The 16,697-nt window shown below is 41.9% G+C and overlaps 1 protein-coding gene across 1 annotated transcript; it reads left to right on the top strand.

Moving 5' to 3' along the window:
- The first annotated feature begins 1,233 nt into the window (after positions 1 to 1,233).
- LOC109875672 (sestrin-3-like) lies at positions 1,234 to 14,728 on the top strand. The gene is made up of 10 exons (XM_020468090.2): positions 1,234 to 1,539; positions 7,001 to 7,066; positions 7,355 to 7,555; positions 10,180 to 10,362; positions 10,542 to 10,775; positions 10,927 to 11,074; positions 11,181 to 11,299; positions 11,514 to 11,704; positions 11,920 to 12,064; positions 12,800 to 14,728. Exons 1-10 carry the CDS (start codon positions 1,462 to 1,464, stop codon positions 12,884 to 12,886), a joined length of 1,452 nt encoding a protein of 483 aa, XP_020323679.1. The 5' UTR covers positions 1,234 to 1,461; the 3' UTR covers positions 12,887 to 14,728.
- Positions 14,729 to 16,697: the final 1,969 nt, after the last annotated feature.

The following is a 16,697-nucleotide window of genomic DNA, read 5'->3' as shown; positions in this document are numbered from 1 at the left end:
CCTTCCTTTATGTCTTTGTTCATAGTCTTTCAGTATAAAGATATAAATAATGGTTGTAACCGTGAAGATCTATTGGGCTGAAGGCATATGTTGCTTTGCTCTGCGAATTACTTAGCCTTCATCTTTCATCGTTTTTGTGTACAAACATTCACACACACAACTACATAAAAGTTTCTAGCACAGTTACAGTGCCTTCAGAAAGTATTTACACTCCTTTACTTTTTCCACATTTAGTTGTGTAACAAAGTGGGATTAAAATGGATTTAATTGTCATTTTGGGATTTTGGATGAAGGTGGAAGAAAAATTCTAACATTTGTAAAAAAGAAAAGAAAAGAAAAAAATAAAACACTAATATATCTTGATTAGACAAGTATTCAACCCTCTGAATCAATACATGTTAGAATCACCTTTGGCAGCGATTACAGCTGTGAGTCTTTCTGAGTAAGTCTTTAAGTGCTTCCCACACCTGGATTGTGCAACATTTGCCCATTATTCTTTTCAAAATTCTTCAATCTAAAATTGGTTGTTGATCATCACTAGACAACCATTTTCAGGTCTTGCCATAGATTTTCAAGCAGATTTAAGTCAACTGGCTACTCAGGAACATTCACTTGGTAAGAAACTCCAGTGTAGATTTGGTTTTGTGATTTAGGTTATTGTCCTGCTGGAAGGTGAATTAATCTCTGTGTCTGGTGGAAATCAGACTGAACCAGGTTTATTGCACACAGAGTGAGTCCATGCAATGTATTATGTGACTTGTTAAATACTTATTGACTCAAGACATTTCAGCTTTTCATTTTTTATTCATCTATATTTAATCAATTTTAAATTTAGGCTGTAGCACAATAAAATGTGGAAAAAGTCAAGGGGTGTGAATACTTTCTGAAGCCTATTAGTAAAACCAACCTTGTAGACCTGAGTATATTATATCTATCATGTTCTATCCCATTTAAATTACCTATGGCAAATGTAGGCTATTGAAATGTAACCCTAAAGACTATTCTATACTGGGTGACACAAACAAAACTCATATAATAGTTTTTCTATTGTTGAAATGGTTTGCTTTATTGTTACGGATTCAAGGTACTTTTTAGTTGTGTTGGGGCCTATTAAAAAGTTCCGTTTGTGGAACATTTTTGTTGTTCAGCAAACACACCCCTCTGGCGGCAATTGGCTGTTGGGCGTGCCTACCTTCGGCAGAGCAAAATGAGAAGTTCGCTCAAAAACTGCCTGGCGTTGTGTGTGGTGAGCGAGACGGGAGTACGGAGCCTATAATACTCTCGAGAAAGGCTTCGTAATTTAACAGCTCTTCGGTCTCCCCGTCTCCAACCCACCACCGCCGCTGCCGACCCACCTACAATCGAAGGATATACTGTCATTTAAACTGTACAGAAAAAGTAACGTTACAGTAAAAAACCTTTCAAAATACGGTGTCTAGGACTGTTAAAGTGGAAGCCAGTATGAACGTCAGCGCGGAGTCTTTCACCTCCAACCCATTTCACATCTGTAACATCTGTCAGAAGGTGATAAGGAAAAAGGTATGATGTTTCCTGATTTCATTTCTCCAAATGTTACTTTTACTAGTCGACCAATATCATGTTTTATCAAGGTGATATCTAGGCCCTAGTATACTTTCGCCTATTTATTATTCCTTCCAATTTAGATAAAATATCGTTGCATTTTATGAAGATGTCACTGAGATCCTGCAGGAGTAGTGGCCTAGGCCCTAGTATACTTTCATTTTATCTATTGATTCAGATTGCAGAACAAACATATTGTTTTTCACTGGTCTTCTCCTTGCCTTACTGATACTTGTGCATTCAACTGCATTCTGTATTTCAACATCATCTATAGAATTGCTTCAGAATCGTTTGTAATTCCAATTAGGCCTAGTTTAACCATCTCAAACCTAATGATGTACAGTTATCTGCAACAGATTGACCAATTTGGATTAATGTAATTCCCAGGATGGTCGTCAATCAGTATGATAGCATAGAGTTGGGGGATAGATTGATGATTTGTTAAGAACATGGATACCTCTCTCTAGTGCCCTGCTTTCTGAGTCTGACTGCTATTATTAGTAGCCATTAGTCTAGGTACATATGACCCAGTTTTTGATAGGGAGTCATCGTAAGATGGTCTCAAGGCAGAAGAGGAGGTCTGTTTCTGTCATCTCCAGGGCATCATTGAGTTACACAATACATTTTTTGATTCATTAGGATGATTTGGACATGAAGTGTGAACATGCAAAAAAATAAAAAACATCTATAATAGCATTTTCACAGATCATGTCCAAGGCATCCTAAAAAAAATACATTGTTTAAAAAACATGTTGTGTAACTCAATTATGTTACTTATAGATGATTTGGATATGAAGTGTGAAAATGCTAACGCAGGTACAAATTGACTTGCATTGGATTTACGACACAAATGCTCAAATGTTTGCGTTTGAAACAGTGGCCAGGTTAACAAAACCAAAGCAATGGTTGCTGTCATACCTGGTCCATAGACTGCTTACAGGTTAAGAAAACCAATATGTAATTTTGTCATTTGGGTTAACTATCCCTTTAAGAATGGGGGGAGATTAATTCCACTTAACAGCAGGATCAGAACCATCTAGTGGTCAGAACCTGGTAATATCAGGATGTAGGATGGGACATCAACCTAACAACTTCAATTACTAATTTCTCTGAACAGGGGAAAAAACGTGACCAAATTCACTGAGACTACATTAAATAGGATGAAGAGACAATACTCTGAGCTGGAGCTCCATACTACTAGTCAAATATAGAGAACTGATTCTATATATTCATTGTTGGAGTGGGATTGGCGTGAAGTGTGGGGTGTCCGTGGGGGGCTTTTGACAATTTCTTTAGATTCCTCACGTCTTACTCATTGTTCGAAAAAAGTTTGGGCCAAATCAGATGTTAGGTACTACATTTATTGAATTTTATATGAATTCTATATATTAAAATGGCCAACTTGGATACAATCAATTAGCTTAATTTCTCAGAGATCAAATTCTATTCCACAAAATAATGTTGCAGGAATGATCATATTGTCTGTTTCCAACAACAGAAACTATTTCAGAGCAATCTGAGATGGTGAGTGTCAAAAACCTCTTTCTTGTGCTTTTTGACGTGGAGCAACCCTGTAACAACAAAACATGAGGAGTGGACATCCATAGATTACAATGCGAGACATCTTTGTCTGTCTGCACACCAGAGTCAGCTCTTTCCTGACAAACATCAGTGACAGAAAAAAGCTGTGTTTTATGTCTGCCGTTTACAGTTACCAATAGATACGGGTAAATACACAATGCCACGATCACAGAAATATACTGGTAAAGGCAGAGTATAGATCTTTCATTTTGTAGGTTGAATCTAAGAGGTTTCATACAGGCTGTTCTCAACAGAAACCCTCTTGGTTGGAAATTACAGTATACTGAGAGAGCGATGACACTGACAATTCATACTCTATAATTAATTATGATGTAAGATTCTGGTTTTTGATGCTTTATTACTTATCTATCACATACTAGTTCCACAATTACAACTTTCTTTAAAGAGCATTGTTGTTTTTATAAACTGGCTTTAGGCTATTTTCTTTTTGTGATGGAGATGATAGAGACAGACGGGTCCAGGCTCTTCTTTAAATCTGCACAGGCAGGTAGAGAGGTATTGGAGCCACCTCTCTCTACTGGAGCCACCTCTCTCTACTGGAGCCACCTCTCTCTACTGGAGCCACCGCTCTCTACTGGAGCCACCTCTCTCAGTTAACTGCATCAGCCACGTTGCCCCAACAACAGACATTCATCACCCAACACACACAAAGGGCCAGACAGACAGAGGGTGGAGAGGACATATGATAGGAGAGGAGGAGAGAGGGATGGAGAGAGAGAGAGGAAAAGAGGGAGGGATTAATACCAGGGTGAAACTGTCTGCAGCCCAGGGCAGGTCTGTCTGTGTCACCGGTAGCAGTGGGAGTCACAGGGCTTAAACCCAATTAGCTAAATTCACAGGAAATGGCCTGTCTGTTGACAGAGCGCACATTCAAATGTCTGTTATGTAGCAAGACATATGCCACTAGAACAGAGAAGGGGTCTCTGTCTGACTCTCTCTCATGCACACGCAAACACCACTTTCTCACACGCACACATGCACACACACACACACACTTTCTCACCCATAGAGAACTACAGTTGTGCCAAGTTGGATGGATGTCCTTTGGGTAGTGGACCATTCTTGAAAAACCCAGCAGCGTTGCAGTTCTTGACACAAACCGGTGAGCCTGGCACCTACTACCATACCCCGTTCAAAGACACTTACATCTTTTATCTTGCCTATTCACCCTCTAGATTGTGTGTGTGTTTCCAAAAATACCGATTTCCGATTGTTATGAAAACTTGAAATCGGCCCTAATTAATCGGCCATTCCGATTAATCGGTCGACCTCTAGTAGGGGGCACTATTTTCACTTCCGGATGAAAAGCGTTTCCAAAGTAAACTGCCTGCTACTCAGGCCCAGAAGCTAGGATATGCATATAATTGGTAGATTTGGATAGAAAACTCTCAAGTTTCCAAAACTGTTAAAATAATGCCTGTGAGTATAACAGAACTGATTTGGCAGGCTAAAACCTGAGAAAAATCCATCCTGGAAGGGAATTTTTACACTTTTTGCATTTTTTTTCCTATGGCTTCCACTAGATGTCAACAGTCTTTAGAAATTGTTTCAGGCTTGTATTCTGAAAAATGAGAGAGTAAGACGACTCTGAATGAGTGGACCCTACAGTGTCCCAGAGATTTTTCATGCGCGTGACCGAGAGTGCTCCTTTCTTGTTTACCTTTTATATTGACGACGTTATTGTCCGGCTGAAATATTATCGATTATTTAGGCTAAAAACAACCTGAGGATTGATTATAAACATCGTTTGAAATGTTTCTACGAACTTTACGGATACTATTTGGATTTTTCGTCTGCCTGCTGTAACTGCGTTTGAGCCTGTGGATTACTGAACAAAACGTGCAAACAAAACTGAGGTTTTTGGATATAAACAGGGACTTTATCGAACAAAACAAAAATTTATTGAGTAAATGTGAGTCTTGTGAGTGCAACTATATGAAGATCATCAAAGGTAAGTGATTAATTTTATCTCTATTTCTGACTTGTGTAACTCCTCTACTTGGCTTGTAACTGTTTGTAATGATTTGTCTGCTGGGCACTGTTCTCAGATAATCGCATGGTATGCTTTCGCGGTAAAGCCTTTTTGAAATCTGACACTGTGGTTGGATTAACAAGAAGTTAATCTTTAAACCAATGTATAACACTTGTATGTTTTATGATGTTTTATAATGAGTATTTCTGTTTTTGAATTTGGCGCTCTGCAATTTCACTGGATGTTGGCCAGGTGGGACGCTAGCGTCCCACGTACCCTAGTGAGGTTTGAAGTCATTTTACCACAACTTTGGAAGTATGCTTGGGGTCATTGTCCATTTGGAAGACCCATTTGCGACCAAGCTTTAACTTCCTGACTGATGTCTTGAGATGTTGCTTCAATATATCCACATAATCTTCCTCCTCATGATGTCATCTATTTTGTGAAGTGAACCAGTCCCTCCTGCAGCAAAGCACCCCCACAACATGATGCTGCCACCCTCAGTTGCAAACCGTCGTCTGGCTTTTTTATGGTGGTTTTGGAGCAGTGGCTTCTTCCTTGATGAGCTGCCTTTCAGTTTATGTCGATATAGGACTCATCTTAATGTGGATATAGATACTTTGGTCCCTGTTTCCTCCAGCATCTTCACAAAGTCCTTTGCTGTTGTTCTGGAATTGATTTGCACTTTTCGCACCAAAGTACGTTAATCTCTAGGAGACAGAAAGCGTCTCATTCCTGAGCGGTATGACGGTTGCGTGGTCCCATGGTGTTTATACTTGCATACTATTGTTTGTACAGATGCACATGGTACCTTCAGGCATTTGGAAATTGCTCCCAAGGATGAACCAGACTTGTGGGGGTCTCCAATTTTCTGAGGTCTTGGCTGATTTCTTTTGATTTTCCCATGATGTCAAGCAAAGAGGTATTGAGTTTGAAGGTAGGCCTTGAAATACATCCACAGGTACACCTCCAATTGACTCAAATGATGTCAATTAGCCTATCAGAAGCTTCTAAAGCCATTACATAATTTTCTGGAATTTTCCAAGCTGTTTAAAGGACTTAGTGTATGTACACTTCTGACCCACTGGAATTGCGATACAGTGAATTATAAGTTAAATAATCTGTCTAAACAATTGTTGGAAAAATTACTTGTGTCATGCACAAAGTAGATGTCCTAACCGACTTGTCAAAACTATAGTTTGTTAACAAGAAATTTGTGGAGTGGTTGAAAAACAAGTTTTAGTGACTCCAACCTAAGTGTATGTAAACTTCCGACTTCAACTAGAACTGAAGGAGGACTGGTTTACTCTCCTTAGCCCAGCATTGATTACTAAATATAACCTGTCTATATGCCTGCCTGTCTGACTTCCTGCCTCTTATAGAGAGATTTTTACCATCCTTCTCCTACAGGCTCTCAGTATATGAACTTCAATAGATATACTGTCCTAACATAAATGTACATTTCAACACCCACTCACACACACACGCATAAAAGACGATGTGAACCATAAATCTACCGTCCTTTTCTCTGCCCAGGCCATGTTCCCTGGCTAATGTGTGTGCACAGGCTGTTTGCTCATCTCAACAGATAACAGGAGGAGGGGGTTACTTTACCTCTGAGCAAACGGACTGACACACAAAGGCCTGGCTGTTACATATCAAACCTCACTTCTATACATGCCCTCTTTTTATCTTTTCATTTGATGTTTTTTTCTTGTGTTTACCAACATAGCTGAGAGTTCATTTAGGTTGTGCCAAAAGTGGGGTTGTACATCTAAGCTCCTTGTGTTGTATAGTTCCTTAGCTAACCCAGTTTCCCTCTCTGCCGCTCTTGTCTTGTCTCAGGAGAAAGGAGTCAGGGTGCCGCGACCCTTCTCCAGTGGACCCAGTGCCTTCATTCCAAAAGAGGAGGTGAGAAAATGCTTTCTGTGCCTTGAGGCTATATTTCCCCTGTCCTCCTGACTCTCTCTCGTTCTTTCTCACTGTCACTTCTGTTTAATCTCTCTCGCTTTTCCCCCCTTGTCTTTATCTTCCCACCTTTATCTTCACCTTGCCTTGAACTCAGAAGTATAAACCAGATTTCAGATTACAGCAGCAGCAGCTTTACTTTAAAATGGTTCAATACACAATGCGTGACTGAAACCCCTCTCTTCCCTGTCCTGCCTGACCCCTCCCCCCAACCCTCCTCCCTGGGTCCAGATTGTGGAGGCGTCCCAGGTGGTCCCCCAAACAGAGCAGATCCTGGCCGAGGCTTACTCTCTGTCAGGCCACGTGGACCATCTGACCCAGGTGATGGGACTGCACCCCCACTACCTGAAGTCCTTCCTGCGTAGCCAGTTCTACCTGCTGAGGATGGACGGCCCCCTGCCTCTCCACTGCCGACACTACATTGCCATCATGGTAAACAACTGGTATAGGATGAACCTAGAGATTGTCATTGGGTGTGTTTGAAATTACATCCTATTTCCCTATTCTCCTGAGACCCGACAATTCATATTTCTTTATATGTTTTTTTTAAATCACATTTTACAAAAAAAGAACATTTTCTTTATTTTATGTGCACTGTAGTGGGAAATACAGAATCGGTTGATAGTTAATATGAAAAATGTAACATTACAGTAAATGGGTACAGTAGGTGAAAAACCTAAACTCAGCAAAAAAAGAAACGTCCCTTTTTCAGGACCCTGTCTTTCAAAGATAATTCGTAAAAATCCAAATAACTTCACAGATCTTCATTGTAAAGGGTTTCCAATGCTTGTTCAATGAACCATAAACAATGAACATGCACCTGTGGAACTGTTGTTAAGACACTAACAGCTTACAGATGGTAGGCAATTAAGGTCACAGTTATGAAAACTTAGGACACTAAAGAGGCCTTTCTACTGACTCTGAAAAACAAACAAAAATTGAATGTGCCTGAAGCATGCTGCAAGGAGGCATGAGGACTGCAGATGTGGCCAGGGCAGTAAATTTCAATGTCCGTACTGTGAGACACCTAAGACAGCGCTACAGGGAGACAGGACGGACAGCTGATCATCCTCGCAGTGGCAGACCACCTGTATCAACAACTGCACAGGATCAACAACTGCCCGATTTACACCAGGAACGCACAATCCCTTCATCAGTGCTCAGACTGTCCGCAATAGGCGGAGAGAGGCTGGATTGAGGGCTTGTAGGCCTGTTGTAAGGCAGGTCCTTACCAGACATCACCGGCAACAACGTTGCCTATGGGCACAAACCCACCATCGCTGGACCAGACAGGACTGGCAAAAAGTGCTCTTCACTAACGAGTCGCGGTTTTGTCTCACCAGGGGTGATGGTCGGATTCACGTTTATCTTTGAAGGAATGAGCATTACACCGAGGCCTGTAGTCTGGAGCAGGATCATTTTGGAGATGGAGGGTCCGTCATGGTCTGGGCCGGTGTTTCATAGCATCATCGGACTGAGCTTGTTGTCATTGCAGGCAATCTCAATGCTGTGTGTTACAGGGAGGACATCCTCCTCCCTCATGTGGTACCCTTCCTGCAGGCTCATCCTGACATGTCCCTCCAGCATGACAATGCCACCAGTCATACTGCTCGTTCTGTGCGTGATTTCCTGTAAGACAGGAATGTCAGTGTTCTGCCATGGCCAGCGAAGAGCCTGGATCTCAATCCCATTGAGCACGTCTGGGACCTGTTGGAACGGAGGGTGAGGGCTAGGTCCATTCAACCCCAGAAATGTCTGAGAACTTGCAGGTTCCTTGGTGGAAGAGTGGGGTAACATCTCACAGCAATAACTGGCAAATCTGGTGCAGTCCATGAGGAGGAGATGCATTGCAGTACTTAATGCAGCTGGTGGCCACACCAGATACTGACTGTTAGTTTTAATTTTGCCCCCCCCCCCCCCTTCATTCAGGGACACATTCAATTTCTGTTAGTCACATGTCTGTGGATCCTGTTCAGTTTATGTCTTAGTTGTTCAATCTTGTTATGTTCATACAAATATTTACACCAGAGCCCTAAAGGAGTGTACTATATATAGAGTGCCATTTCCAACGCAGCCGTTGTTCCCTGTAAGGGTTGAGGTTTGGAATGGTGGTAAGGTAAGCTGATCCTACGGGCAGGTCAAAGGTCAAGCTAAGCTGGGAGAAAATGTCTCCTGCATATACACATCCTCCCTTAGAGCCTCCCTCTCCCTGCTCAGGAGACCTACCTAACACAAATCTCCTGCTGACCCATATTCATATTTCTCTAATGATCCATTTCCATAACAACCAATGGCTCTTTCCCGGAGTGACGTATGATGTTAAAAGTTTCGCCTCAGCACTGAGATGACCCTGGGGGGTGCTGGACTGAGAACGCTTCTGTAGCTAGTAGAGAGAAGAGGTAGTGGAGACATTAAGCAGGGCAGTGTTTGCCCTGTGCTCAGACACACTGGCCTCCACACCTGTGTATCTTTGGTATGCAGCAAACTCGGATGGTCCTACCAACCCCCCGACCCTTTTGCCCCAGCCCACTTCCAACTCACTCTCTTCCTGATGTGGCCCCTCCACAACTAGGTCAAAGTCAGCCCCCTCACTCTTAAAGACACCGTATATTATGTCATAAGGAACAGCTGAATGCAATGCAGTGTTAAAGAACCATGTGGAAATATTTAATGTACAGAGTAAAATAGTTCATGTTTACAATTTAGACAAATACAATATGCATATACTGTAAAACGTTCATTTAAAGGTCATGCATTTTACTGAAAATATGAATGCTTTATATTACAGTCTGCTTATTTACTTAGACATTACATAGTAAAATAATAATTGCATACTGATGACATTTTTGTTTTTTGAGAAATTCTTTGAAACAAGCAACACTTTGTACAATTTAGTACTCGCTGAATGCCAGCTAAAACTGGACTGTCAAATACAGTGCTACCCAGAAGACAGGTATATAGAACATTAATATAAAGACAGTTTAGACAGTAATAAACAAAGAGTTTTCACAGTGAGCTAGAATTCATGTAAATAAAAAACCTCTCTGTGTCTCCAGGCTGCAGCGCGTCACCAGTGTTCCTTCCTGGTGTCTCTGCATGTGCGTGAGTTCTACAGGATGGGGATGTGTCTAGACTGGCTGAAGGGTCTACAGTACGCCCCTCAGAGACTGAGGAACCTCAACGAGATCAACAAGATCCTAGCACACAGGCCCTGGCTCATCACCAAAGAGCACATTCAGGTTAGAACACAGACGTGCATAAAACATGCTCATATTCAAGTACATTATCTACATATGCACGTACAATGTATATATCTATATCTATTCACTAACACACACATGTATGCATGACTTTGATCCACATACTCACACATTAAGTAACTCCCACTAAACGTTTTTCTCTCCTCCCTCTACCTCAGAACTTGGTGAAAACAGGGGAGCACAGTTGGTCTTTGGCAGAGCTGGTCCATGCTGTGGTCATATTGGCCCATTTCCATTCCCTGGCCAGCTTTGTGTTTGGCAGTGGTATCAACCCCCAGGTGGATCCACAGAATGCCAATGGCTTCCAGTCCGTTTACATCAGTGACTACTGTACATGTGACTTGGCCAGCGACCATCACCTGGACCGAGACCTCAGCAACACCAGCCCCGTGGTGAAATTACATACATGACTTACTGTTGATCTATGCTTTACTGAGTTTATTTAGCTATGTGTGTTTGGAGGGATTGTGTTGGAAATGTATCTAAGTATGTGTGACTCTATTGTCACATTAATAGAGTTCTGGTTTGTTGTGTGTTTTTCAGACCACAGACTCGGTCAGTGAGTTAGAGGCACTGATGGACAGAATGAAGAGGCTACAGGAGGAGAGAGAGGAGGACGAGGCCTCGCAGGAGGAGATGGCCACACGCTTCGAGAAAGAGAAGAAAGAGAGCCTCCTGGTGGGCTCTGGGGGTACTGCAACCACACATTTTCCTGTTGTCTGTTTCTCACTGAATACTAATGTAAACCTGTCAGTGAAGTCATGACTGATTATAATACATCTCCAATGTGACTGCAGATATGAAGGATGAGGTGATGCCCACATCCAAAGTGTCTCGGTTTGTAGAGGATGCCACCTTTGGGTACCAGCACTTTGCTCGACACGGAGAGGACAACCCACCAACATTTAGAGCACAGGTGGGGGATAATTATAGATAAAATTAATGTAAATTCCACTATCATACCATAAGTGCAAGATCTATAGATTTAACAGTCACTTCTTAACACCTAAATGTCCCTGCCTGCCTGCCTGCCTGCCTGCCTGCCTGCCTGCCTGCCCTGCCCTGCCTTGCCTTGCCTGCCTGCCTGTCTGTCTGTCTGCCCGTCCGTCCGTCCGTGTGTCTGCCTGTAGGACTACTCGTGGGAGGACCATGGTTTCTCTCTGGTCAACAGGCTGTACTCAGACATTGGTCTGCTGCTGGATGACAAGTTCCGAACAGCGTGTGACCTGACCTACTACAACATGGCCAGTCATGAGGACGTGGACACCACCATGCTCCGACGTGCACTCTTCAACTACGTGCACTGCATGTATGGCATCAGGTAAGACAGCGCCTTCTATCCTCTGTCACATACACTTCTCATGCACTATCAAGTGTGGACACTTAGTGTCAAGTTAGTGGGATAATTATTATATTTAAATTAGTGTGATTGTTGAAGCCCTAGAATTGTCCCTGAAGTACAGTATAAATGGCCTAGTAGACAGTAAAGTGATGCTCCAGTCTGATAGTGTGATTTATTTGATGTCCTGTCTGCAGGTATGATGACTATGACTATGGGGAGGTGAATCAGCTATTGGAACGCAGTCTGAAGGTCTATATAAAGACGGTAACATGTTATCCAGAGAGGACCACTCGCCGCATGTACGACAGCTACTGGTGCCAGTTCCGCCACTCCGAGAAGGTTCGAAAACTGTCAATGCTCGTGCTTGTGTTTGTGAGAGGGCATAGTCTTATGTTGTTTTGTATTCTTTGCAATCAAGCATTCACCGTCCACAGCCACAAAAAATGAGATTGTGAATCCTGATATGTTTTTGTAAATAGGCCAGAGTTCAGGGGCAGGACTGGTCATGCTGTTTGATTGTGTTTGTGCAGGAGGCTTTGGCTCATGAGTACACTAGGACTATTGAGCAGAGCTGAAGAAAATGAAGCTCTTGGCTGCAGGAACATGCTGTTATTGTGTTTGGGTTGTTCTGCAGAGAGGCCCCCTGTTGGAATCTGACTGGGCTGAAAGAGATGAAAGACGAGCAAGTTACACTGTGTATCATTAGAACCAGCAGGGTAGAAGGGTCATTGTCTTGTTCTTAAAGCTCATGTCAAGACAACCTGGAACAAACATCTCATCTCTGACGTAATGAGGACAGCAGCGTTCACTTTAGTTAGTAATTATCATGTCTGTACAAACAGCTTTTTCTTTGGCCCCCGTTAAAAAGTATTGCCTGAACCAAATCTCTCACTACGTTTACATATGAGACTCAGTGAGATGTCTTTTGTAGCCTATTTTCTGCAAATGCATATCCATTTTACAGATCAGTGGCTGTCCATAATGCAGACCATGCCATGCCAGTTATATAAAGTAACTGTACTGTGTTATAGTAGGTATGGTATGTTAATCCTCAGCCTCCCTGTCCCGCTCCAGGTCCATGTGAACCTACTCCTAATGGAGGCCAGGATGCAGGCAGAACTGCTATACACCCTGCGCGCCATCACACGCTACATGACCTGACCCTGACCGACCACAGCGGGTTGTCTTTCTCCAACTGACCAATAGAAAACCCCAGCCCTCTACAGTCCTCATCACCCCACCTCCCCCAACACCACCACCGGCCTTCCCCTTTCCACAGCCCCAGGAACGAGGCCTCTTGAAACCAGAAGACTGTCTCTCTACCAGACACATGACTCTAAAACTGGCCTCCTACTGTGTGGTTGGGTGGGGACTTGAAGGTCTTTTTAGCGTAATGCCCTTGTAAAGAGGAAGTTTGTGAAGATGAAGGAAATCCTATTGTGAGTGTATGCAAGTGAAAACGGGTGCACATGACTGACTATTATTATCCTCCTTTTGCCAAAACCATAATGGCAGTTTGGCTTCAGTGACATGCAGTGGAGTGGTTGGAGTTCATGACTCACTTTTGGAAATTGTTTATCCAAGCAACCTCACAAAGTACTGAACTCCAGCTCTAAGGAGGATACTGTATAGCCAGAAACAGTGTTACACAATAATATACCTCTGATTGTAATGCCTTGATTTGAGACAGACCCACCAATATCAGAAACAAGATTAGAAAGTTATCTGATTGACAGAACAAGCCCTTTTGTGGCACTCAGATATTTTAAAAAGTGCAATATGGTCTTCATTCTTCTTACCTTTTTATTATTATATATTTCTTGCAACTTAAAAGGCTGTGACAGAATACTTATGCTTTTCAGTCTATTTAGACCTTTGTCGATAAATTAGGCTAATTAAAATATTTATTGAGAATGATTTCTCTGCAATATATGTCCTAATAGAGACTGTATCACAGCAGGCACAAGCAACATTATCAGCAATTGTATGATTTTTTTATTGCTTTCCCTCTCTCATCCTGTTTGTGACATATTTCTGTGCCAAATGTTTCTAACAGGGTCTGTAAGACATTCATATTGCCTACTTGTCTATATTTCTACCAAAGATGCAGCTGTTAGATCCATGAGACATTTAAAATAAAGGAAGGACAGAACATTTCAGAACTGAGATAAGCTACAGTAGTGCTGGGAATGTGCTCTTTGTTTTTGTTTTGAAGTATCACCACGTGCAAATGCCTAACCCTAAAATATGTTAACTTTGAGTCTCACCAGCATTTATTTGATGCTTATTTCTTCATTAGTGTAGGGTTGGAAAAGTCATGGTGCTTTTGTGAATGATTGTTGCTCTTTGCACATTTGTGTCTGCACGTTGGAACGTTGGTAATTCCCAGTTGGAAATATGCAAGAAATGTTTATTTCCTTAAATCCTCTCTCTCTTCTCTCTAATCTTTCTCAAATATTAAGACATTGCATTGTATGTCTCAGATGCGAAATGTGTTCAATATTAGCACCCCTCCCCCCATTTGTGTGAAGGTTTAGATAGTTTAGATGTATTGATCAAATTCTTGAAACATATCTCTGTGAACTCAGATGCCATTCACCAAAGTACTATTTACTGTTTGCCAACCTACTTTATATTTTTAAGGTGTTTTAATTGGTGGGATAAACAGCTTGTATTAACAAGAACAATTAGGTAATGTATCATTCGAATTATAACCGATGACCGATGGAAGCCGATGGAAGCTGAGTTGTCTAAACTTTACAAAATGATAATCTACTGGTCTGAGAGTTAAAGCTGCACTTTTGTTTCTCTTACCGAGATTGTGCTTCAAGATTGTTGGGAGGTCGTTTCTTCTTTATCAAAGCCACATTGTCATTTTTCAATTAAAACAACTGTAAAATGAAAACTGTACAACTGAAACGATATTTCACACAGTGCCTGTAAGGAAATAAAAAAACAATAAAGAAGTTAAGAAATACATCTACATATGTAGATGTGTTCATACATGTGTTCTGTTTATTTCATTCATCAACATGCATCCTGGTAACTTGATGTATGATACCGGTATGAACAAGTTCTCATTTACAACTGCAACCTGGCCAAGATAAAGCAATGCAGTGCGACAAAAACAACAACACGGAGTTACACATAAACAAACGTACAGTCAATAACACAATAGAAAAATATGTACAGTGTGTGCAAATGTAGAAGAGTAGGGAGGTAAGGTAATAAATAGGCCATAGAGGCGAATTAATTACAATTTAGCATTAACACTGGAGTGATAGATGATGATGTGCAAGTAGAGATACTGGGGTGCAAAAGAGCAAGCGGGTAAGTAATAATATAGGGATGAGGTAGTTGGGTGTGTTATTTACAGATTGGCTGTGTACAGGTACAGTGATCGGTAAGCTGCTCTGACAACTGATGCTTAAAGTTAGAGAGAGAGATATGACTCCAGCTTCAGAGATTTTTGCAGTTTGTTCCAGTCATTAGCAGCAGAGAACTGGAAGGAAAGGCAGCCAAAGGAAGTGTTGGCTTTGGGGATGACCAGTGAAATATACCTGCTGGAGTGCATGCTACGTGTGAGTGTTGCTATGGTGACCAGTGAGCTGAGATAAGGCAGGGATTTGCCAAGGAAAGACTTATAGATGACCTGGAGCCAGTGGGTTTGGCGACAAATATGTAGTGAGGGCCATCCAACAAGAGCATACAGGTTGCAGTGGTAGGTCGTATATGGGGCTTTGGTGACAAAACGGATGGCACTGTGATAGACTACATCCAGTTTGCTGAGTAGAGTGTTGGAGGCTATTTTGTAAATGACATCGCCGAAGTCAAGGATCAGTAGGATAGTCAGTTTTACGAGGGTATGTTTGGCAGCATGAGTGAAGGAGGCTTTTTTGCGAAATAGGAAGCAGATTTTAGATTTGATTTTGGATTGGAGATGCTTAATGTGAGTCTGGAAGGAGAGTTTACAGTCTATCCAGACACACCTAGGTATTTGTAGTTGTCCACATATTCTAAGTCAGAACCGTCCAGAGTAGTGATGCTAGTCGGCCGGGAGGGTTCGGGCAGCAATCGGTTGAAGAGCATGCACTTAGTTTTACTAGCATTTAAAAGCAATTGGAGGCCACGGAAGCAGTGTTGTATGGCGTTGAAGCTCGATTGGAAGTTTGTTAGCAAAGTGTCCAAAGAAGGGCCAGATGTATACAGAATGGTGTCGTCTGCGTAGAGGTGGATCAGAGAATCACCAGCAACAAGAGCGAAATCATTGATATATTACAGAGAAAATTGCACCCCCATAGAGACTGCCAGAGGTCAACAGGCCCTCTGATTTGACACACTGAACTCTATCTGAGAAGTAGTTGGTGAACCAGGCGAGGCAGTCATTTGAGAAGCCAAGGCTATTGAGTCTGCCGATAAGAATGAGGTGATTGACAGAGTCAAAAGCCTAGGCCAGGTTGATGAAGATGGCTGCACAGTGGGCAGCTGGGAGGATGTACTCTTATTCTCCATGGACTTTCTTCATGGAATTAGTGCTACAGGATGAAAATTTCTGTTTGAAAAAGATAGCCTTACCTGTCCTGACTGACTGAGTATATTGGTTCTTGACTTCCCTGAAAAGTTGCATATCGCGGGGGCTATTCGATACTAATGCAGAACGCCACAGGATGTTTTTGTGCTGGTCAAGGGCAGTCAAGTCTGGGGTGAACCAAGGGCTATATCCGTTCTTAGTTCTACATTCTTTGAATGGGGCATGCTTATTTAAGGTGGTGAGGAAAGCCCTTTCTCATTCTTGAGATCGAAAAACTGTGCAGTGGTGTAAAGTACTTATGTAAAAATACTTTAAAGTACTACTTAAGTAGTTTTTTCGGGGTATCTGTACATTACTATTTATATTTTTGACTACTTTTACTTTTACTTCACTACATTGATAAGGAAAACATTGTACTTTTTACTCCATACATTTTCCTTG

The sequence above is a fragment of the Oncorhynchus kisutch genome, linkage group LG28 (assembly GCF_002021735.2).
Source record: "Oncorhynchus kisutch isolate 150728-3 linkage group LG28, Okis_V2, whole genome shotgun sequence".
Taxonomy (NCBI): domain Eukaryota; kingdom Metazoa; phylum Chordata; class Actinopteri; order Salmoniformes; family Salmonidae; genus Oncorhynchus; species Oncorhynchus kisutch.
The sequence above is the reverse complement of the archived record's forward strand: the minus strand, read 5'-3'. Positions and strand labels throughout refer to the sequence as shown.

What these genes read in the sequence shown, in the direction of transcription:
- LOC109875672 (XM_020468090.2), top strand. Translation starts at nt 1,462, where the DNA reads ATGAACGTCAGCGCGGAGTCTTTCACCTCCAACCCATTTCACATCTGT. An exon ending in CCTCCTGGTGGGCTCTGGGG is followed by an intron (nt 11,075 to 11,180) that starts GTACTGCAACCA and finishes ATGTGACTGCAG; the next exon opens with ATATGAAGGATGAGGTGATG. An exon ending in CACTGCATGTATGGCATCAG is followed by an intron (nt 11,705 to 11,919) that starts GTAAGACAGCGC and finishes TCCTGTCTGCAG; the next exon opens with GTATGATGACTATGACTATG.